At 45.0% G+C, this 23,790-nt stretch overlaps 1 protein-coding gene across 1 annotated transcript in view; it reads left to right on the top strand.

The window, feature by feature from the left end:
* The window catches only part of RAPGEF5 (Rap guanine nucleotide exchange factor 5), a 199,741-nt gene that overhangs the window by 121,698 nt on the left and 54,253 nt on the right, over window positions 1–23,790 (top strand). The window contains exons 10-11 of the mRNA XM_081102021.1: window positions 12,239–12,345; window positions 12,791–12,879. Coding sequence (XP_080958147.1) covers window positions 12,239–12,345; window positions 12,791–12,879 — 196 coding nt within the window. The remainder of the gene's footprint in view (window positions 1–12,238; window positions 12,346–12,790; window positions 12,880–23,790) is intronic.

Genomic DNA, 23,790 nt, shown 5'->3' with positions numbered 1-23,790 from the left:
AAGGCCGGGGGAGGGGGATGCACGCAGGGGCTGGGGAAAGGTGGGCAAAGGAGGGATATGGGAGACAACTGTAATAAAAAACAGTATTCATTACATACAAATAAAAAAGTTAGCTTTTCCAGTATTCCAGTTTATGAATTAGGTCTTAACCAGGGGCATTGCCTAACACAGCTGAGTTTTCAGTGAGAGGAATTTGGAAGGAGAAACCAGAGCCATAAGGATCAGTGAGGGCTAGCTCTCAAGGCTGCTCTAAAATCCACACTGTCCTGTTAAAGGTTTTGTAAAGCTGCTACCTGGAATTATTCAAACCCAGGTGACAAGTATGTCCCCTACAAGAATATAGAGCAGCCGTGGGCAAACTACGGCCCGTGGGCCGGATCCGGCCCGTTTGAAATGAATAAAACTAAAAAAAAAAAAAAAAAAGACCGTACCCTTTTATGTAATGATGTTTACTTTGAATTTATATTAGTTCACACAAACACTCCATCCATGCTTTTGTTCCGGCCCTCCGGTCCAGTTTAAGAACCCATTGTGGCCCTCGAGTCAAAAAGTTTGCCCACCCTGATATAGAGACTTGGAGTCATAATTTAGCATAGGTTTTTATCCCACCTTGGGCTGCTTGGGAAAGTACCAGTTTGACATTTTCCCTTTAGAATAACTATGCATGTATGTTACACACACACACACACACACACACACACACACATGCATGTGCGCGAGAGCAGATTTGAGAATTCTTAGAAACTAAAAGGTATTTCTGTATAACATTTATAGTGTCATTTCTATAAAATCTAGGAAGCAGGATTCCAGATTGATTTCTTTTTTAAATCTCAGATAACCTATGAATTGTTTTTTGAGGGTCACCAATAATACGAAATGGAAATAAGTGCTGTTCCCAGCACTGAGTCATCCACATTTTTGCAAATCCCAGTGCGGCAGAACCTGTTGCAAGTATAACTCACAGACAGTCGGCATGGATGCCATGAACTGACAGAATTTTCTGCAAGGGAGCAGTCAGCATCCTTTAGCATCCGCAAATCTGAAGCATGAACAGGACAAACCAACAGCAGCAACAAACAAGGCATGGAATTCACATGTGCAAAGTATTGGCAGAGTTCTCTCCAATGATCCCAGGGATTGACAGTTTCCCCCCCTTTTGCTTTCACGTGTTAGGAAATGCGGAAGGATCTAATTTAGGATTTGAAGGCATCTCATTTCTCCTGAATTACCTTCAATAAGCCTCTATCAGATCATGTATGTCCAAGGCAGTGCCCACGGTGCCCTTTGACCTAGGCTTGTTGATTCCAGCTCAGCTCTTTATATATATATATATCTCTGGGTCCACTAACCAGGGGGCAGGGGAGTTGGTATATGTATCTGATGAGTCTTAGCAGAATGAAATAACCACCATGTCTGGAACGGAGGGACAGCAGAGGAGCGGGGTTCAATGGCTTTGCCCCAGTGGCCGTGGCTGACGTCACGCCTTGTTTGTTGCTGATGATGGTTTTTCCTGTTTATGCTTCAGTTTTGCTGATGCTAAAGGATGCTGACTGTTCCCTTGCAGATAACCAGGAACCCCACCCAAAGACTCAGGGCTCATAAGGCGTTAACTAACTATTGAAATTATATTTTAAAAAAGGTAAGAGTGAGAGACAGCTGAACTTCATTTCTCCCTTCTTTGAGATTTCAGCTTCTAGAAGGGTATGGCTTCTTGGTGAGAGAGACTTAATACGAAAGGGTAAGGTGAGTGGCCGAGAGACACAGCCCTCCACTCCCATGAAAGTGATCCGTTTCCTCAGCCCCAGGTCTCCAGCAGGGGCTGTGAGCCTTCTTTCCTCAGGTTCAGTGAGCTTTGCAGTCGACGCCCCTGGTGGCTTCTGGGCGCCCAATGGTGCACACACCTCCATAAGGATCAGTTTTCAGTGCAACTAAAAAAATGTGAGGACATTATTTGTGTGTGCTTTTAATGGGGATTTTAAACACACATACACATAAAATTGTAGCAAGGCCCTGGTACAAATCCAGCGTTGATGTTACTATACTTGGGTGTCATACAAATGCAATAGTTGGTATATTTTTCTGCATCCATTTATTGAGGGCTTTCTCTGCCTCCAGCATTAATAATTGGGTCAATCATGAATTAGTTATTATCCCATTTTACAGGCAAGAACACTGATGCTCAGAGAGATTGAGCAACTCGGTTAAGATCACCCAGCTAGTAAGTGGCAGCTCTAGGATTTGAACCCAGGCAGGTCTGTCTTCACTTTGGTGTTGCTATCACTTTAATTTGACTTGGGTCATCAGTTCTTTTAAGGGTTGCCATCATCTGAGTTTAATTTTTGTACTAAGAATTGGTTCTTACCCATGAAATAGACGTGGATCACACCCTTTGCATGGGGTCTAGCAGGAGCTTGGCAAGGTGTGTGAATTGATAAATTACTTTATCTAGTCATTGGTGATCATAGGGTGGTTAGGGTGAGACTGTGCGAGGCCTTTTGCATACACAGTTTTGTGTTCCTTTTTTTAGTGCTTTAACATATTCTGAAGGGTGTAACAGCCTCATATTTCAAATGACACATTGGGATTTCAGGAGTCCACCTTCCCCCTGGAACACAGCCATTGAATGGTGGTAGGATTTCTCTCCAGATGAGGCAAAAGCCCTGTCCTCTCAGTACCGTTGGGGGCCTCCTGGGAAGTTGGGACCGCAGCCTTTCTCCAAGGACAGAGCTCTCCCTGGATGAGAAGGGCCTCAAAGTCAGAACCAAGCTCCGTTTCTGCTGCGGGTGATCTGTGCCTGTTAACCTGACTCTGTGCCTACATCTGACTACGGAGCCTGGGTTCCTAGCCAGAGGTGGTCCCCATCTTGACCTGTGCTCTGTGGACTTCTAGCTTAAATTTCCCCTTTCTGCTCTAGCCTGCTCTCTGGACTGTGTCCCTCTGTGCTGAACCTCTGCCTCCTTGCCTTTGCCTCCTCTCTGTCCTTGATCTTGGGCCATTCCGATGTATAGTGTCTGCCTGCTCATCCATCATTCAGCAGGCCATTCATTCATTTCCCAGGCACTGTTGTTCTGGATGGTGGGATAGTCCAGAGAGCAAAAGAGACCAAAGCCCTGTTCTCACACAGCTAACATCAGAGAGGAACTTGTCCTGCCACTCCTCCACTCTCTTCTCCTCTCCATCCCTATCGCTAAATTTGGTCATCAACCAAGAAATTTTATTTATTTACTTATTTTTAATATATGCTTATCGATTTCAGAGAGGAAGGGAGAGGGAGAGAGAGATGGAAACATCAGCGATGAGAAAGAATCATTGATCGGCTGCCTCCTGCATGCTCCACACTGAGGATTGAGCCCACAAACCGGGCATGTGCCCTGACTGGGAATCAAACCGTGACCTGGTTCATAGGTTGATGCTCAATCACTGATCCATGCCATCCAGGCAACCAAGAATTTTTATACTGGAACTGGAGGACTTCCTGGGAAAAGTTTAATACAATTTAGGCTTGTATGATTTTTAAAAATCAACAGTAACAATCTGTGATTTAATAACACTTCTCAAAGGTCACATGGGGAGCGTGGAGTGTAAAGCAAATTGTAGGGTGTGAATTTCAATAAACTGATATGGGTATTAGACAAGACAGAGTGTTCAGACAGTAAAGCATGCAAGAATTAGATTAAGTCAGGTAGGGAAATGCTAACATACCCTGTTCTAAAGCTATTAGAGTGTGAGTTGATTTCTTGGCATCAAGATGATGGATTGCATGGCCTGTGAGGGGGCATCTAAATTCATCAGTTGACACAAGCTTCTCTGGAAACCGAAAGGTCAGGTGTGCTGGATCATCCCCATTCCCATCCCTCCTTCACTCTGGCCCTGCTCTGTGCTGCAGGCCGTGAGTCCTGACCTCTATGGACTATGGATTTTTTTTTTCATGATCGCTTGCCTCCCACTGTCCAGTGGGTCTTGGCCATTGGGAAATGCCACAGCACATCAGCGTGTAGGAGAGAGGGCAGGTTCCTAGCCATGACCACACCCCTCGGTGACTGCAGCTCCTCCCTGGGAGCCTCTCACTTACTCCTGTAGCTCCCAATGGGATCCAGTACTCACTCTTGCCCCTCTTTGCTGGTTTATGGTTATCTCACCACTTTTCGGTTAATTTCCTCAAACCTACCTACACTTTTGTAAATAGTCCCTTCATTAAACATTAAAGATGAATGTGCCTCTCTTTTTTTGCCAGAATGATCCATTAAGCTAATAAAGTATTTTGAAATATACTTGGGATGCAAAGATATTGGCTTTATATTTCAAGATTTTACAGTCTATCCTCAGCTCTCCTGCTCTTTTCTCCCATAGGTTTACTAGCGGAAGTTGGCCTCAGGATCAAATTCCCAGCTTGCCCTAATTTAAGAGCTCTTAAATTTAAGAACTCGTTTTACATGATAATCATTAGAGGCAATAAGATTTAATAAGTACAGCTCCCCTCTCACAGCCAGAGCTTCCTATCCGGTCATGTTTCCTGGTTTCCTGTGGGAGTTCGTTCACATTCCAGAACAGCTTTGTGTTGGCTTCACACCCATAGAAGTCAGGCTTTCCCTAGATTTTGTAACTTTGGGGATGATGAATCCTATTAGTCCCATTTAGGCTTTAATTTGGGTTATTAATCTTAGTATATGTAGGATTTTAAAAAAGAACCAATTATCATGATTTAAGTACTCTGTTTCTGCACAAAGATGTATTTGCCAGGCCAGCACTTGGCAGTCCGGTCAGTCTCAACCACCACTCACCTTGACACACATCTGCTTTACTAATCTCTCCTCAGTGTATGTTCCTAATCAGGTCTATCTTGCCAGCAATATTTTTTAAAAATCGGTTTACTTTTTCCCCCATGAGAATAAAGAATCATGAGATACATTGTCAGCAAATTTTATGAAGGCTGTTCTCAGGCAAAATTGGTTTTGGCCAGAAGAGATTTTTTTTTTTTTTTTTTTTCAGATAAGTGCATCCATTCTGCTGTACCCACATTAGCAGGACAAGAATAGATGCGATGCGGGCACTGGCGGTTTGGTTTGCAAGCTGTGTGTGAATTTCTGTAGTACAAGATGAGAAGATACACCTAACTGCTAACTCATGTGCATCTTTGCTATTTCGGAAGGACAACACTGTGGGCTCCTGTGAGAAAAGTAGAGTCAAGACAGCTGAATTTTGTAGAATCTTGGTGTTGGGAGAGACACTGAGGTCATCTTGTCCAGCTCCCACTCATTGAAGAACTGCCTTCCCTGGTTCTGTAATATTTTAGACAGGCTCTGCTCCTGTATGCACTCTGACGAGGGATCGAAACTGCAACCTCTAGATGTACAGAACAATGCTCCAACCAACTGAGCCACCGCCAAGGCTACCCATTTACAATTCTGTTCATTTATTTATTCATTTAGTTAATGTTCTTTCAGTATCTGTGATGTGTCAAGACCTGGCTATTCATTGAGAATTCACAACTGAAGAGGATATGGTACCTGCCCACAAGTGAGTTTATGCTTTAGAAGGGAGACAACAAGTGCATCAGCGTGTGCTCCTTGGAATGCTGAGTCAGAAGGACTCATGTGCTGCCCAGGGGCCAACCAAATCAGACTGGGGGAGATGGTTCTTGAAGTCAACTTTCTGGGATGAATAAAAGTTAAACCAAGAAATTATGATATGAAAAGAGTAATAACAAACTATTGCTATAAATGCTGTCTTAGCATCTATAACAAAATATGGCAAACTAGGTGGCTTACATACAATAGAAATTAATTTCTATCAAGGTACAGGCAGGTTCAGTGTCTGATGAGAGCCCACTTTCTGATTCATAATTGGCCATCATTTTACTGTGTCCTCACATGGCAAAAGAGATGAGGGATCTTCCTGGGTTCTCTTTTGTAAGGGCACTAATCCCTTTCATGAGGGCCCCACCCTCATAACCTAATTACCTCTCAGAAACCTCACCTCCAGACACCATCTTACTGGGCATTGTAATTTGATATATGAGATTTTGGATGGGGGACACAAACATTCACTCCATAGCAAATGCCTTCCTATAAATAAACATCTTCAGTTACCGTGTTCACAAACTTGAAGGAAAACAGTATTGTGATCTGTGCCACTTGTATGACCTTGCATGCCATGGTGCCAAGCTAGGTGATTCTTTGTGTTCTCCATCGGAAAGGGTGCCTGGTGCTGCTTGCTTCAGACAAAGTTTGATTATGGAGCGTTGGACCACAGGAGGAATGTGGAGGATCCTGGCTGAGGCCCAATGGAGCAGGAAAGGGAGATTAGAGGGCAAAAAAATGCACATCTTGCCCAGTTCATAGCCCATAGTGTGACCTATTCATGCCCACCCCCTTTTTTTTATGTGCCCTAGACTGAGGGACAATACCATTTAGTGAATGCCTTCCTTAATGTTGTGTTAGTTACATGGCCTCTTACTAGTGTATGTGAGTTCCATGAGAGTTTCATTTGGTAGAATTCTGACAGATAGAATAAATAATTATGACACTCAAGTTCAAAACACAGTTATTTCTTGTGATTATAATGAGCTTTGTAATAGGAAAGTGGCTAAGTTGAGCCGGTAAAGGGTGCCTCCTAGTAAGAGTTACCTTTGAGCCATGTGAGAGAGAATTCTTTGTTTTAAAGATAATTCTCTCACTCTCTTGCTTGCTCAGTAACTTGCATGTTCAATGAACATTTATCAAGTGACTATCACATGCCAGATCTCTCTGTGTTAGAAAGAGAAGTAGGGGTCACAGTCCCTGCCCTGAAGATGTCGTAATTTCGAGGCAAACACAGAGGGACCGGATAAGTAGAGGTCAGCATGATGGGTGCCATAACAGGGTTCTTTGGGCATCTCATCTGGATAGAGGGAGTTAGTGGCAGGAAACTCGTCAAAGAAGATGATAAATATGAGTTGCCTTGTATGGGATGGTTTGTGCCTTTTGGAGTGTATAGAGTCATTGAGACTTAAAATTCTGAACTCTGCTTAGGAAAAAATGTGCCTATACATAAAATTTTATATGCTTTCAGAGGGTTTCTGAGTCCCTAAAGCCCATCCACAAACCCCTACTTAAGCCCTCTTGTAAGAGTTTATGCTCACAGAGCGGCAGGGACACGAGGCCATGGAGAACTCCAGTGGCTGCTTTATGGGAGTGCTTGGGAGAGGATTATTTTCCATTATCTCTGCTAATGGAAAACTCAAGGAAGCAGTTGTGGCAATGCCAGCAGGGCTGAGAAGTCCCTTAGTGATCACTTTCTCTTGTTAGTGTTGGTGGTAAGTGGAAATATAAATACACACCAAAACATGGTTCAGGACAAGTTAACACCTGCTAAACTGGGAACACCAATTTTTCACCTGTTTAAAAAAAGATATAATTTTTTATTGCCCCATACATATTTTCATCTTAAAATAAGAATGTCTTTTATGTGAGTAAATGAAAGAAAAAAGTTTTATTTCAAAGTACAAAAGCTGATCATGATCATGGAAGTTAATCCAAAGTAAGTCAAAGGTACTGGTTCTATTATTCATTCAGAATTCATGGGCAGGAGAGAAGTATAGCCATTAAAGGAAAAGAAATCAGAGTTACTCACCCAAAGCACGGAACAAAGATGAGGAGCCGGGGAAACTCAGAAGCCCTCGTACTCCTGATGGCTCTGTTGAAAGGCCCTGTGATGCTTTTCCTCCTGTCAGTCATCCTCCCCCTCCTTCAGCTGAGGACACCTGTTCATTGTTGGAGTTTCCTTTTCCTACCACCATCCCTTTAAGAAAGTAGGGGAAAGAACGGGTTTATGCATATCTGGGGGCTAAGGTATGTTTTGGGGAGAGGGGAGTTCCTCACAGCATATCCCAACCATGGGCCAAAGCATGAAGCATGGTGCCTTCTGGGAATATACACAGTTCCCCACCTCACCTTTTGTATCATTGATGCACTTACAGAAGTCCCTTCACTCCTGAGGTCTGTGCCACTTGCTCAGGTCATCTGACCTCTACTCCAGTGGTGCTCTTCCACTTCCCTTCGTAGCTTTCTTATCTCGTCTCCTACCTCACCATCTTCTGAGCCTGTTCCCCCCAACCATCTCCTTAAGCCACCAACTTCACCACAAAGTTCCATACCATGTCCTTGGTTCCCAATGTACTAAGAAGATAGAAGCCAGCTCCTAGATCAGTGGTTCTCAACCTTCCTAATGCCGCGACCCTTTAATACAGTTCCTCATGTTGCGGTGACCCCTAATTTCATTGTTACAAATTGAACAATAGTGATTAATCACAAAAACAATTAAAGCATAGTGATTAATCACAAAAACAATATGTAATTGTATATGTGTTTTTCGATGGTCTTAGACGACCCCTGTGAAAGGGTCGTTTGACCCCCAAAGGGGTCGCGACCCACAGGTTGAGAACCACTGTCCTAGATCTACCTAAATTTCCTTATTATCTCTACTTACATTTTTTTTTTAATCTTCATCCTTCCTCTTTCTCGTGATCCTTTCTGAAAGGATGAAGTCTCAGTCCTTTTATAGCCTAACCCCTCCACTGTGTTCCTGAACCTGTCACATCTTCTCAATACCCACTCCCCACCCTGCCTTCCCAGCCACGCAGGCTCTTCGGTCTGACTCCTCTCTTTCATGATGATATTCCTGGGACGTGGTTCACTTCCTCTCCATTCACTCACATCTCCCCACCCCTCTCCCCACCACTGGGCCTGAAGTGATCTTCTCACCACTTTGTCTTAGACTTATCATATCTCTGTGAACTTGACAGCGTCAGGCAAGCTTTTTCTTTGAATCTCCTGAGACAGTGCCCTCCAGGTTCTGCTGACTCATCTTGATTTTACTTTTTCATCATCTCTGCCATAGGTTTCCTCCATGACCTTGATTCCCTACCGCTTCCCCCGGATTTCTGTGTTTCTTCTCTTTATCCTCACCTTTATAATACCCTTTCTCTCCTGTTCCCTCTTAATCCCATCCACTCCCCAAACTTGAATAATTCACAGATTTGTCTCTGTCCTTGACCTTTGTCCAGGGGCCTCATTCTTTATTTCTAACTGCCTGCTAAACGTCGACAGCATGATTTGTTATCATTACTAAAACACCAAGTGTCTGAAACCAGATTCACCACTCTCACCAAAACCAGTTTCGCTGCACATTTTGTCCTATTTAATAGCATCCCATTCTCTGTCACCCACAGTCAGTCATCTTTGACCATCAAATCCCATGGGTTATAGCTTTGTATTGTCTCTTGCATTTGGCCTCATCTTAGGGTGCTGACTAAGTTAGACCTACATTGTGATGGAGCCTATTAACCTGTCATTTAAGGGCAGGACACTTGCTTTGCTCATCTCTGCTTGCCACTTGGTGGCCAGCACAGTGCCCTTACCATAGGACAGTGGTTCTCAACCTTCTGGCCCTTTAAATACAGTTCCTCATGTTGTGATCCAACCATAAAATTATTTTCATTGCTACTTCATAACTGTAATGTTGCTACTGTTATGAATCATAATGTAAATATCTGATATGCAGGATGGTCTTAGGCGACCCCTGTGAAAGGGTCGTTCAACCGCCAAAGGGGTCGCGACCCACAGGTTGAGAACCGCTGCCATAGGAGATCCTCACTGTTTGTTGAATAAATGACTGTAAATTAAGTGTTTTAATGCTTTACTTGCATCTTCTGAGCTGCTTGTCATTGAACCTATTTTCCGTCATTAGTTCTCCGAGTACTGTTATTCTTAATCAAGTAAGCGCTAGAATAGTTTCACTCCCAGACCCCCAACCATGCCACTTCTGCTCTTTTTCAGGAAGAGCAAGTAGGTGAGGATGCATGGGTCGGGAGGCATTAATCTGACCTTCCTTCTTGAGAGCCAGCTATGATGCAGAGGGTTATCATGTTTTCATGGCAATTTTAGATAACTTACATCTCCCTTTATACATTGATTTTTCTGCTTTTTTTCTTCCTTGTTTTTAACAGGTTTTCGAAATGGAAACCACCACTATGACATTAGGTGCTATTGATAGTACATCAATATGATGCAGCTCGTCCCCTGCCCAGCAGAGTGTGGCTGCTCCGTGCACGGCCCTGTAATGCATATTAGTTGCACAGACATTAGGGAAGCCCTTCCCATCCGTATGTGTGTGCATGGCCCGTGGAAGTTAATAATGCCATAGATCACGTGCACAGAGAATGTGCAACGTACGTCAGAACGGCAGTGGGCTCATGCAAAATGAGTATTGGCTTCTGAGAAGAGGAAAACCAGGGGAAGATTTCTGTCCTTTCAAATCTACTGTTTACAGAATTACTTGTTTCTGTGAGTCGCAGTATCCCAGGCCCACGTTCTGCTGCTGTTTATGTGTTTTTTCAATATGTGCCCCTCTCTTTGGCCACCTTACTTCCTGTGGATAACAAAAGAAGCCCTTTTGGAGAAATGAGAGAGAGCAATTACACATTGCTATTCATGTTGCAGGAGTCGCACTCTGTCCTTGGGGAGTTTAACAATGAATATCCCACATTAATTGCCACAGTAACTGCGTGTCTGACCTTGCTGAAATGTAATACATCAGCTTTACATAGGAAAATTATTTGCCACCAAAAGATTTAAAAAGAATCATCATAAAATTATAGTGCTGTTTTAGAATGACTAATATTTTTGTGTGTTTAAGAAGATCTGGAGGACTCAAATGACTAGGTCGCTGCATTGTCTGAGGAGTCAGGATCCTGGGAGCTGAAATCATAATTTTATCACTGATTTGGTTGACAGTTATAACAAGATGAGTGCCCTGCTTTCCTTATGAAGGGTGAACAACATACATGGGGATCCCTGGTAGGTCTGTGGGACTCTTGGATAATAAGGCAGGCCAGACCTAGTGCCTCTTCTCCTTTGGGGAAGACTGTTCTTTATGTTTGCACTTAATTATAAGGCAGGGTTTTCTGCCAACAGCAGAAACATGCAGGGAACCCTAGACATATTTCCCTTTTTAAAGGCGCAACATCATTTTCAAGATAAAGGCTAGTTTACTGTCAACTTTTCTTGCTTTAATCTTTTGCTCAAATCCTCAGATATCCAGAAACTAGGTTGGTTTTCTGACGTGCGTGTTAAGGTTCTTTTTTCCGGGCCCTCTTACACTGACTGGCTGTCGCACATGGGGAAGACCTCACAGGACACACTCTGAGAGAGTCCATTGCTCTGGGTCCGCAGCACACTGCTGGGTCAGCAGCCAGCCCACTCCGACAGCCACGTCAGCGGCCACGCTGGCTCTGGGCTGTGGAAGCTGTGTGTGCAGAAATGACTGATTGTTCCGCCGTCTCTCCTTTTTCAGAGGGACTGAGGTGAGGAAAGTCAGGGCACTCACCCATGACATCCGAGTCTCAGCCTAGATGAGATTCTTACTAGAGATCCCTTGTTGCTTGTATTCTGGCAAAACAAGTGCATGATAAATTGGAAGGCCCATCGCAAGTCTGGGAAAAAATGGCACTGAATGATTGAATGGGTAGCTTTAGGCCCACCTTTTAAAGCAAGGCTGTGACATGACTGAGTATACGTATCTACCACCACTATTTAATGTGGCTTGTTCATTGCTTTTGTGTTTCAATGAGGTGGGGCGGGGGGTGGGCACAGACAATAGTGCAGTGAAGGCCTGGGGTGGGGGGGGGAGAAGGGGGGTGGGGGGGGGACATCTGTAATACTTTTAGCAATAAAGATAAATTTTAAAGAATAATGTAAATAACTTTCCCATTCTAAAAGAGCGATTGTTTAATGAGCATTAACTAGGTAAGAGGGAATGCACCTGCAGTTTGTATGTTGTGTTTTGTGAAACTCTGGGTTCCTTCATTCAAATCGTTCAGGTAGCTTTAAAAATGAAGCCTGAATCCTTATCCCCACTTTATGGGTTTTCTACCTGCTTTATTTTTTTAGCCCCTTTTCTGCCCCCAGGCATAAAGGTCATCTTCTCACTTAACTCTACCTGCTGCCACAGAAGTTCCCTGAGACCCAAAGGCCTCATGACATGAAAACACTTCAAAGTATCTCTGTTTCCCTCATGCTTTCTGTGTCTGTGGAACTTGAGCCTGGACACTGTCCAAGAGGGAGATTCTTGGCCAGCCTCCTAATTTATTCCGAATCTTTAGAGAAATTACGGTACAAAGCAACTCAAGAAAATGCAGCTTTAGTGACTTCCTTTGTAATTTTCTCTCCCGTTTTCCTTCTCCTGTCCCCGACGAAAGCAGGATGGTGAAGTGACCACAGTCCGGGAGCAGGAGCAGAACGTCCTGGTGCTGAGGAAAGTGCAGCGCAGCCCGGCCTCCCCAGGCGGGAGCGCCGACAGCGATTGGAGGTGAGTTTCCTCCGAGGCTCGGCTCGCGCTGCCGCTTCCCCTCCCTGCCTGCCTCCCTTCCCCGCTCCCCCTCGCTCCCTCCTCTGCCTCCTTCTCCTCCCCCTCCTTTTTCTCTCCGCCTCTCAGCGTTCTAGCTGACTGCAGAGCTCTCAGCAGCCAGATGGACTCAGTTCCCAGGGAAAGCCCGAGATGGCCAAGATCTCTTAGCATTTAGGGGATGCCTTTGTCAGGAGCCGGGCACAATGGGCAGCTCCCGGCTGCAGGTCCGCGACCCGCACTTGGAGAGGAAGGATTGCGCGGGGCTCTCGGACCGCCCGCTGCCCCTGCCCACCTTCGATGTGCCTTATTTCAAATACATTGACGAGGAGGACGAGGACGATGCGTGGAGCAGCCGCTCGCAGTCCTCCACCGAGGATGACTCGGTGGACTCTCTGCTCTCTGACAGATACGTGGTCGTGTCCGGGACCCCCGAGAAGATCTTGGAGCACCTCTTGAATGACTTGCACCTGGAAGAAGTCCAGGACAAAGAAACAGGTAAGACCGGGCTGTCTCCTGCTTCCAGGCTCAGCGGCGGCTGCCCTTGTCAGTGTGTGTCCTTAGGAGCAAGCCTCCTGCTGTGGCCGCCCCGGGAGCGGGCTGCTCCAGCGTCTGCTCCGTGCCCCTCCCCTCCGCCCCGTGCCGTTTTGTTTAAATCCACTAAATGGACACATGGAGATCCGAGCAGCTGCCGGGGAAGTAGCTGTACAAAGAAGAGGATACGCAGGCAGATGTGCTTGTTTCTTGGGCAGTTTTTACCAGACCTTCCCTAAAGACAGTTGGCAAGAGGCCAGTGTTCAGCGGGAAGAAATGCAGGCGAGAGGTTAATGAGCATTCACCTGGCCTGTGGGGGCTCTGCACTGGGGGGAGCAGCCTCCCACGGAAATGTCAACAGTTACTGCAACAGCTCAGCAACTAGAAGCTGAGCAACTTCTGCCTTTTCCCAAGCGGCTTACACGCCGCTCAGAACACGCCCTCTCGGTCCAGAAATTATAACTCATGAAGTCTGACTGATCGGACTCCTTGTCTTTTCTATTTAACCTGGGAGCAAAATGCCCGTTTAGCTTTCTCACCTTTGCCCTTTTGCAAACACTACCTTTGCATGTACAGAAGGACTAGCCACACTTTCTTGTTCACGGAAGGGTACTTGCTGCTCTTCACCAGATTTGTAAATGGTTCCAGCCTGGAGCAGTTATTGCGATGACTAGGCCCCTGGCTATAGCCTGAATCCGGTAACTTGATCCCCTGACGGAAAGGCACTTTTTGCTGCCCCCAGAGCACCTGGGATGCCCAGTTCGCGATCACATATTGCCTGCAGCAGGAAGAGGCAGTGTTCAGTTGTATTAGGACAAAGTAACTCCTTCGGTTTTTCCAGGCAGGAAGGGTTGTGAAATGACAGCCTAGGTGGGAGCAAGAATTCACTTGGGTCCCAGAGGTCTCTCTGAACCTACCTGGTGTTTGGCTCTCTCTTGCATCACAAAGGACATTAAGAAAAAACAAGATGTGAAATGTGCCAGTGGGTAAGGAAAACAAAGCAAAATGACCCAATCAGGTTTCCTCCGGTGTCTCAGATTTCAGATACATACTTTATTTTGCGCAGGTATGATTGGGCAAGAAAATCAGCAGTTGCCATTTGCACACAAACAAGCTAAAGGAAAAGTGTATTCTCGTGGCATTTGCCGGGCATTTTTGTGTGCCCATCGGTTAATAGTTGGTGCGCTTGAGCACATTCCTGTGTCCCGTGTTCACCAGAGAGCACCTCCTGGAACCGGCCAGGGTTCCCATGCACTGATCACCAGACAGCCTCTCACAGGTGGTTGGGACTAGGATACCCACAGCTCACCTGCCGCAAAGAGGACACCTTTAAACATGGGTAGAGGTTCGGGGGGGTGGGAGGTTAAATGCTTTCTTCTTAATAGCACCACAATTTATTCTTTAATACAAGACTTTGTGCCCAGGTCATATTGATAACGGTAGAAATTATGAAAGCTAATACAAGGCCTCGCTTGATTTCTTTTTCAATTCTTTTTTTTTTAAAAATGTATTTTATTGATTTTTTACAGAGAGGAAGGGAGATAGAGAGTTAGAAACATCGATGAGAGAGAAACATCGATCAGCTGCCTCCTGCACATCTCCTACTGGGGATATGCCCGCAACCCAGGTACATGCCCCTGACCGGAATCGAACCCGGGACCCCTCAGTCCGCAGGCCGACGCTCTATCCACTGAGCCAAACCGGTTTCGGCTTCTTTTTCTTTCTTGTTGCCATTAGTTTCCTGTGAAAATGGCCAATCACAAGTTCCCACTGTTGAGCACTGGGAGTGAGAAATCACCCGGATTACTCTTCCTAATGCCAGGAGTTGCCTCCTGTTGGGAACTGGTGTTGTGCATGGTGTCTAGTGACTGCTATCCCACTTTATCAATTATACCAACACTGGGATCAACTGTGTCACTTTAGCCACATGCTCAGAGGACTAGGTGCAGTGGTCTGACCTAAGCTGGGACTAGAATACCGGCAACTCATGGCGGGGGGGGGGGGGGGGGGGGGGTGGAGCGCCGTGAATGGGGGGGTGGAGACACCATTTGGGGTCAGCCTCTCCTCATTCCTTCTTTTCTTAGCGTTTGTGGAGGACACACTTCAGATTGTTGCACAGACACTTGAAGGGGGAAATGGTAACAACTTCTCCGATCAAAGGAGAATTTTATGACAATAAGAAAGTCAACTTTAGATTGATGTGCATGTAATAGGGGTGCCTATGTGGCAGTCACATACAATTCTTCAAAACTTCATGCACAGGGCTATCAACAGAGGAGCCACCATGTGGTTTTTGTTGATAAAATTGAAAGAGGTCATAAATATGAAAGAAAATTCATTTTGTGTACAAATTGAAGGACACCGGGCATGAGTGTGTGGTCGTCTGAATGTTAAATGAATCACATATTGAAAGTAATCGAGGCTCCTTGTCACTGAGGGAGGTGAAGTCTAGTTCTTTATCTTGGTCCGGCTGGCAGTCCTCATTACAAAAGGCTCTGTGTGCAAGAGCCTGATAGAGTCACATAAACATATGGAAGGCAGATGGAGGGGAATGAGAAGGGGCTGCAATAAAAGTGTACAGCGGTGTTTTATGTTCTCCAGCACCCCTGCTAGGGAGATGGAGCCATATGGGGTAGGGTGGAGCCATATGGCGGTAGTCCGCCTGGGCCTGATGGCAATGAGGAGGAACGGGGTACCTGGGAGGAAATAAATGGTCCCAGTGTCTGCCATGAACCTGTTCTGGACCTGGCATTCCTGTACCCACTAGAGGTTGGGAAAGATAACTAGGCATGAGATGCAAATTTGTTCCCATCTCTTCTCCACAAAAGTCACTTAGTTGTGAAAGTGTAGGTGCAAGGCCAAGCAGAAGAAACCTACATCACCAAGGACCAGTTGAAATGATTACTAAGTGATGCCAAAGCACAAGTGGGAGGAGAATGTCAGGGCTACTGAGATCATGTGTTTCTGTGGCTACCTGAATTCATATGGTATTCTATCACCAAATCAAACTGAGTTTTCAAAGCAAAAGTAATATCAGGAATGCTTAAAAGCAATCTATTAATGCTTTTCCCAACCAATTAGGTCCACACAGTACTATTTACCTGCTGATCTTCATCATCCCCTACGTGCATACCTTTCCTCCCCAGCTGTACCAGGCACAAGGAGTCACCCCGCGAATGGTGTGGAATGAATGAATGAATGGATGAATGAATCTTCCCTGTTTAAAATGGAACAAGTATTTGAGTCTGGTAGTTGGATATCTATTTGTGATCATGGAAAGTGATTGAAGCTATTGTCAAAGATTTCCTTTTCTTTCAAGGTTCAGGTTCTAACTTGAAACATTGGGAATGTTAGAGAAAAATCAAACAGCCGTATCTTTCATCTTCCCAGAATGGGGCAGGCATCACTTGGCATCCCCAGCCCAGGAGAATGACCAGGAAGGCAGAAGGGAAGAGAGAGGAGGAGTTGTGAGCAGGAGAGAGGGAGGGCAAGTCCACAGCCCACCCTGGACTGAGGGCCACAGAGGGCCTCATTTCTGCCTCTGTTTAGCCCTCTCCCCATCCTCGAGAGGATAAAGCGTGTTTTATTAGAGATGCTTCTGGGAATAACAATGTCTGTTTCAAAGCAGGGGGGAAACTACGCATCACATGGATTATACAGAGAAAAACCTTATTGATTTTTCTCTCTAAATCTGCAGTATGATGGGTGGGCCTTCAGGAAAACACAATGAAATGCATTATCTGCTCCCCTCTTTTTTTAGTTTCCAATTCCTTATTCATCTGTTTGATGAAAATGCACTATGATTGCAGGTTTCCAAGAACAAGAAACAAACAGACTAGGATAGGGGAACTAGGGAAAGCCTACCAGCTGATTCTTATTAGGCTGGACCTGATTTCTTCAAGGTATGGCTGGTATTTTCTTTAACTTCATGGGTTATCTGGTATAGTCTATGCTCAGTGTGGCAATGTCTCCCCAGCCTGCTTTGATCGTATTATAGGCGCCTCCATGTTAGTGGTGTGCTTAGCACCTAGTAGGGGGAGCATGTCATTGTAACAAGGCAACAACCTCTGTGAAAGTGCCTGGCATGTATTATGGGAGCGTCTCACTCGATCGATAGAGTCCAAACATTATTCTCCGTCGCCAGCTTCAAGTCTTTGTAGAGTATTAATCCACCACCAGAGCTTTGAGTAAAGCTAGGACAGGCACCTTCTGTTTCCAGGTAGAGCAAAGGCTTGAGACAGCTCTCTGCAGTGACAGTGAAAATCCCCAAGTGCTATGGAGGGAGGGAGAGCTGGAGCAGAAGTGCTTACATTGGAATATGGTTTCTGCCCAGCCAGGGTGGCTCAGTGGTTGAGCATCGACCTATGAACCAGGAGGTCACAGTTGGATTCCCAGTCAGGGCACATGCCCAGGTTGTGGGCTGGATCCTCAATAGGGGGCGTGCAGGAGGCAGCCGATCAATGATTCTCTCTCATCATTGATGTTTCTATCTCTCTCTCCCTCTCCCTTCCTCTCTGAAATTAATACAAATGTGTGTGTGTGTGTGTGTGTGTGGGTGTGTGTGGGTGGGTGGGTGTATGTGAAGAATATGGTTTCTGCTCTCTCATCTTTGTACTCCAGGGTTTGTTTCTTTTGGTTTGGTTTGTGTGTGTTTTTGGCAGTTCCCTTAGCTTCTCTTCTAATGACTAATATGAAGAATGCAATGTGTTTGCTATAAATAAAGCGTTGGGAGACTTTATAAATTAGCATTGACAGTGATGGGATCCATTGGAATTGTGTAGAATGTTCTTCTCTGTTGCCTCATTTGTGAAAGCAGAGGACTTAGACCACGTGACGTTTGAGTTCCCTTCTAGATTTGAGAGCCAGAATTTGAAGGTTACTCAAGACACCATTTCATTTAATCCATTAAACTTCCTCTCCATTAGATCCTTATACAGGATCATTATCCTCATCTAATAGACAGGGAAACTAAGAAAGAAGTTAACTAAGCTGTTTCAGAGATCAAGTGATCATTGGAATCTGGGGATGAACCCAGGTATATTCCTAGCTTTATTCCTTTATCATTTTTGTTCAGTGACTAGAATCATGGATGAAAGGCATAAATGAAATAAAAACCTACCATTCAACTGTAGCTATAAGCCCCAAATCACGTGTTTTAGTAGCCACTTAAGAGCGATCTAATCTCCAGCACAGACCTGCTGCTTGGTTCCCAGCTGTGAGCAGAGAGGCCAATGCATGAGCTCACTGCTTCAAGAAGGTTACAAGAAGTCCTAGCTTCAGCGGATTGTGCTGTATCAGACAGTCACATGAGAAGCGTCTAGAAGTCAGATTTTGACTGTGGATTTCATATGAGGGGTTCATCTTCCGGACTCATCTATCCACACCACCTTTGAACATGCGCTATCATGTATGATAGCTAGTGAAGTGATGCTTTTACACTGCTAGGAGATTGTGGGTTAATTAATACTCCCGTTGGTAATGAAGCAAAGTGAAATGAAGCGAGACAGAGCCGGAGCATAAGGTCATTAACATGCACTGATTAATAATGGAAATGTGGACATTTTCATTGCAGCACAACCAATGGGCAAAGGAAGATGTTTAATGGATAAGGATGCTTTTCAGGGACTGTTTAGTCCCCATTTAGCATGAGAATGGATCATTGGAATGCATTTTCTTAATTGCATCATTTTCATGTTGACTCCACATGACCTCTTCTAATACTTAGAGATTAAGTATACTAGTAACTCTAGAGCACACTAGAAACAAACTAAAGTATTGTAAAGCTATGGGAAATTAATTTCAAGAGGATCCGAAGGTGGAAATGAAATATGTGAGGGGCAAGAATTACCTTAGAAAGTAGATCTTAAGCCTCTTGGCTATAAGAATTTTGAAAAACTTGGGCATCTTAGCAAGAATTTTTCGACTTTCTTCTTTGAATGCTTTTAAGGAAAATATCAACCCCTTTCTGGTGGTTTGGAGCCTGGAGGTGAGGTAGAGGGTCTTTGAACGTTTCCTTCACACTACGTTCTAAATGAAGTAGTGCCCACGTGACTGCTTGTGTCTCTAAAGTCAGTCCTCTTGATGATGATGTTACCGAACCCAAGTTCTTGTGCCTGATGCTTCAAATGGCCAAAACTCAAGACGTCAGAGTTTGGGGTAAGGAAAAGTTTATTGATTGAGAAAGCACCAACTGAGAAGAATGGAGACTTAATGGTGCCTCAAATCCATCCCACTCGCTGGACTAGGTTAAGGGTATTTAAGGGGATGGGGGGACAGGCATGCTGGTGAGACAAGTTTTAATTGGAGGACCTTCGCACCTGGCCATTTATGGTAAAGGGGCATCAACACCAGATCTTCCTGGACAATGGACCCTTCGCTTCTGAAAGTGTTCTGGTGTTCAGGTTGGGGTTATGCCCTGGTTCTTTGCTTTTGGGGGGCAGGGAAGGGAAAGGGGGCCGGGTGTCAAGACTTGGGTTCCAGATGCAGCTAGAGGTCAAAGTTCTTTCCTCTGCACACGCTTTGGCTGTGGCTGCATAATTTGGTATATCCTCTCCAAAAACCAACTCAGTAGCTCACTAAACAAGATAGGACCATCTGGAGCTGGTTCTGTAGTTACAGTGTTCTCAACCCCCTGATCATAAGGGGTTTCCCTGTGGACACTGCAGACAATATGGAAGACTTGGAAATGAATGGGCTTTCTTCTTTATACGCATTTGCACATATTCTCTTATTTACATTGTATTTGCAGCTCCTGAATTGCTTTCCCTCCACCTCAAATGCCAGTTTGATACTCATCTTTTTAGAAAGATGACTGTGGAAACCTTAGGTATTTCTTTCCTTGTTGTTCAGTACATTTCTAATTTCCTAGAATGGCTGGAGGATAAGTTATTCCAAGTAATGTAATACTCTGGCACATTAAGAGCTGCTAAAAGTGTGTATTTGATTGGTCAACTTTTAAAAAATCAGAGTATATAAAATATCATCTATTCTAAAATATAAAGACCCTGTTTAATAAGTTCCAAAGTTCATATAGAATTTGAGGTCCTGCCAAAACCGGTTTGGCTCAGTGAATAGAACTGAGGACTGAAAGGTCCCAGGTTCGATTCCGGTCAGGGGCATATACCTGGGTTGCGGGCATATCCCCAGTAGGAGATGTGCAGGAGGCAGCTGATCGATGTTTCTCTCTCATCAATGTTCCTAACTCTCTATCTCTCTCCCTTCCTCTCTGTAAAAAATCAATAAAATATATTTTTTTTAAAAAAAAGAATTTGAGGTCCTAATAGATGTCAGTTTTATTATATATAAATAAGATATTGGCTTACATCTGTATTGTCTCTTTGTCATAGGATGAAGGTTATTTTGAAACATAAGTCTTCAATACAGCTTGTAGTTTTCCTCATAAAAATAAATTTGAGGAAGATGACAGCTTTGTTTAGTTTTCTTTTTAAATCTGTCCCCCTGATCTCCGCCCTCTAAGAACGAAGACTGCTACATCGGTTTCTCTCCCATCTAAAGTTCTGTAATCTCCTCAGCTGGTTCCCAGCAGTTTGGTGCCAATTTTTGTTCTTGTAATTTTTTTTGTGTGTGTGTGCTGTTCGTGTTATTTTAAAAGGAAAATGGATTTTTGTTCCTTTAACAAGAAAATGCTATTCTCAAATCTTAAAGTGTTTAAATGTATCGTATTTTCTAAATGAGTTTGGGTCTATTGTCATAATAATTGTACTTTAGTTGAAACACTTGCAATTTTCTCAGTGTCCGGCCTCATTCCCAGAAACTTGCTTAAAGGTGTGATGTAAGTCAGGCATTTGGGGAGCAGCAAATTGGAAGGAGCAACAGATTCGGAAATCCATGGAGACAACATACTATGTTCAATAGTGAGTTTAGCAACCTAGTGATTTTAGCAAAACCATAGTTTTACTGTAACGTCGGTGCCTGGAGTGACGCGAGGCCGTTGAAGATAATGTCAAAGGATGAGAACATTCTCCTCCCTCTCTGTCCCTCTCTGCCTCTCAGAGATCTCAGGCGGGACCTCCCCCTCAGCTGATGGATTTAAAGTGAGACCCATCAGATGTCCATGTCTGTATTTTTAAATGCTGTGACTTTTCCTCAAGCAAAATTGAGCATCCTGTCAGAAAATGAAAAAAAAAATGATTTTTCAGTGTAAAAGTGTGTGCTTCGGACAGTCTTACACGCGTGAGGAAAGAACGTTAGTGGATGGCAAGTTGTTGATTGTAATCACTGTGTGTGAATCTTTCACAGCATGTCGCAGGCAAATTATTGCTTCATTGAAGGGGTGCATTGCCACCCAATTGCGGTAATTGACAAGCACATGTCTGAAAGGGACATTCTGTGAGTGAGGGAATCTTTGCCTGTAACATACCTGTAATTGAGCTTTTCCTCATTCCACAGTCTTCTTCATTATAACCTTCCCTCCCATTTCCCATTATCTTCATTTTCTGCCCTCGGGGCCTTCTTGCTCTATAATTGAAACCATTCTTTTCATTCAGTTGCAGCCTTCTGCCTTCTACTTAAGGCAGCTACTTGGCTGGCAATCCTTCCTCCCCCACCCCCCGCCCCACACCACCTCCCCCAAATCTCAGAAACAAACATGAACTTAGAATTGTTAATGTGGCTGAGCAGAACATGGGGAAAACTAAAATATCTTGTTAGAATGCCCCAAATATCTTGTTATAACCTCAATAGTGAACAGAAAATTATTTTTAGAGCAAGTCTGTATCCTTTTCTATTTTAAAGTCACTGTTCTCATTTGTTCTGGGTGTACAGGATACTTGGTGAATCTTCCAACTTTTTAAAAATATGTTTTTATTGATTTCAGAGTGGAAGGGAGAGGGAGTGTCAGAGACAGCAGGAGCACTGCTCAGCACTGCTGCTCTGAGTTGTTCTGAGTCCATATATTTTTCTAAAATTTTCCCGACTGCACCAGGGCAGGTCCTTCTAGAACCCTGCCCACTGTACTAACTGTTGGGAACTTAGTCCAAGTTCCTCCTTTATCCTTTGCTCAGTAACAGTAGTTAGGTCTGAGCCCCTCTGCCTGGGGCTGGACCTTCTAGGATGGTGGGTTTTAGACAGAGAAGCCATGAGAGGTTATCTGTAATAATAAAAGCATAATATGCAAATCGACCAAACGGCGGAACAACCGTCCAGACGACCATGCTATGACACCCACTGGCGCCACGCCAGGCAAGGTGGGTGTGATGCGATTGGTCGGGGGCCCAGCCATTGCCCCATGATCGCCCCAAAGAGGGAGGCCCTGGCCACCCTCTGCGGGGCAATCGATGGGGGGGGGAGGGGCGGGGGACGGTGCTCTGGAGAACCAGGGGAGTGTGGCTGGGGATGTGGGCAGTGCCAGGTCAAGGCAGGTGCTGGCGGGGCGGGGGAGGGAGTGGCAGGGGATGGGGCCTCATGGCAGCCAGGGCTGCAAAGGCCTACCCTTGAATGAATTTCATGCATCGGGCCTCTAGTGGGTATATAAGAATGAGTCTTCATTGCAGAAGCCAGTGGCCACATAGCCATCAGACAAGACAATTCTTCACAGCGAAGTCCATACAGGCAGGCAGCCAGACACTGTTGGTAAATACATATCTTTCCCATAAAGCAGCATTAGTCTCTGTACCCACAGTTATTATCTGAGCAGCCGCACACTGCTTCTAGACCCCTAGCTTTACTTAGCAATAGTACCTGAGCTCTCTCTCTTAGAGCTTCAGCCTCAGTTGCCTCTCCAGCCTCTCGGGCTCAGCAGCTTCTCCCATCTCCCCTGCCCAGCACACTGGCTGGGTAACGTAGCTATACCTGAGCTCTCGGCCTTACATCGTAGCAGTATCAGCTCTCAGCTCCGTCTGAGCTCTCCTCTCTCCTGCACACATAGGAGCTACATTCTCTGTGCCTTCCCCTCTGCTTCTTCTCACTCCAGCATACTAGCTGGTCAATAACTTCTATATTACTCCAGAGCAAAGAAGGCTAGTTGCCAACAGTGACATCAATCATATTTTGGCTACAGAAGGGCACAGTGTACTGTGTGTCCGTGCACCTGCTTATGGTGTCTTGGCCTTGGGCACCCCAATTAGGCTCATGCTCAGAGTGGCCTTGGCCATTCTGGTGTACTGACAACAAGGCCTCTGCGCTCCCATTGGCCTTAAATACCTGGGGACCCTGGCGTGGTTCCCACAGGGAGGGAGTCAGACCTTGGGGCCTAGGCACCTTCCAACATCGATGTGCAGTAACTCGGTGATTATTCCCCTTACGTATCCCAGTCTCAGTGTCATCACCACAAAAGAGAAAATAAGGCCGACCCTCCTAGGGTGGATGTGGGGAGCACAGATCAGGGGGTAAAACTCTGGTACAGAACACAGTACGTGGTCATTTAAGGGTGGTTGTCATAGAGTAGCTACTGTTCCCTTCCCTACTTGCCTCATGGCCCACCAAAGCCACCACTGGCTTCCTGGTGCGCAGTAAGAAACAGGTGACCATCAGTAGATGAATGGATTAGAAAACTGTGGTACATCTACACGATGGAATACTATGCTGCTCTAAAAAGGAAGGAACTCTTACCATTTGCAACGTCATGGATGGAACTGGAGAGCATTATGCTAAGTGAAATAAGCCAGTCAATGAAGGAAAAATACCACATGATCTCACTCATTCATGGATAATAGAGACCATTATAAACTTTTGAACAATAATAGATACAGAGGCAGAGCTGCCTCAAACAGATTGTCAAACTGCAGCGGGAAGGCCGGGGAGGGTTGGGGGGCAGGAAGTAGGGGGGTAAGAGATCAACTAAAGGATTTGTATGCATGCATATAAGCATAACCAATGGACATAAGACATTGGGGGATAGGGGAGGCTAGGGGACTG

The sequence above is a fragment of the Myotis nattereri genome (assembly GCF_964212035.1).
Source record: "Myotis nattereri genome assembly, chromosome: 11".
NCBI lineage: Eukaryota > Metazoa > Chordata > Mammalia > Chiroptera > Vespertilionidae > Myotis > Myotis nattereri.
Note: the sequence above shows the minus strand (reverse complement) of the source record. Positions and strands in the feature narration are given on the sequence as shown.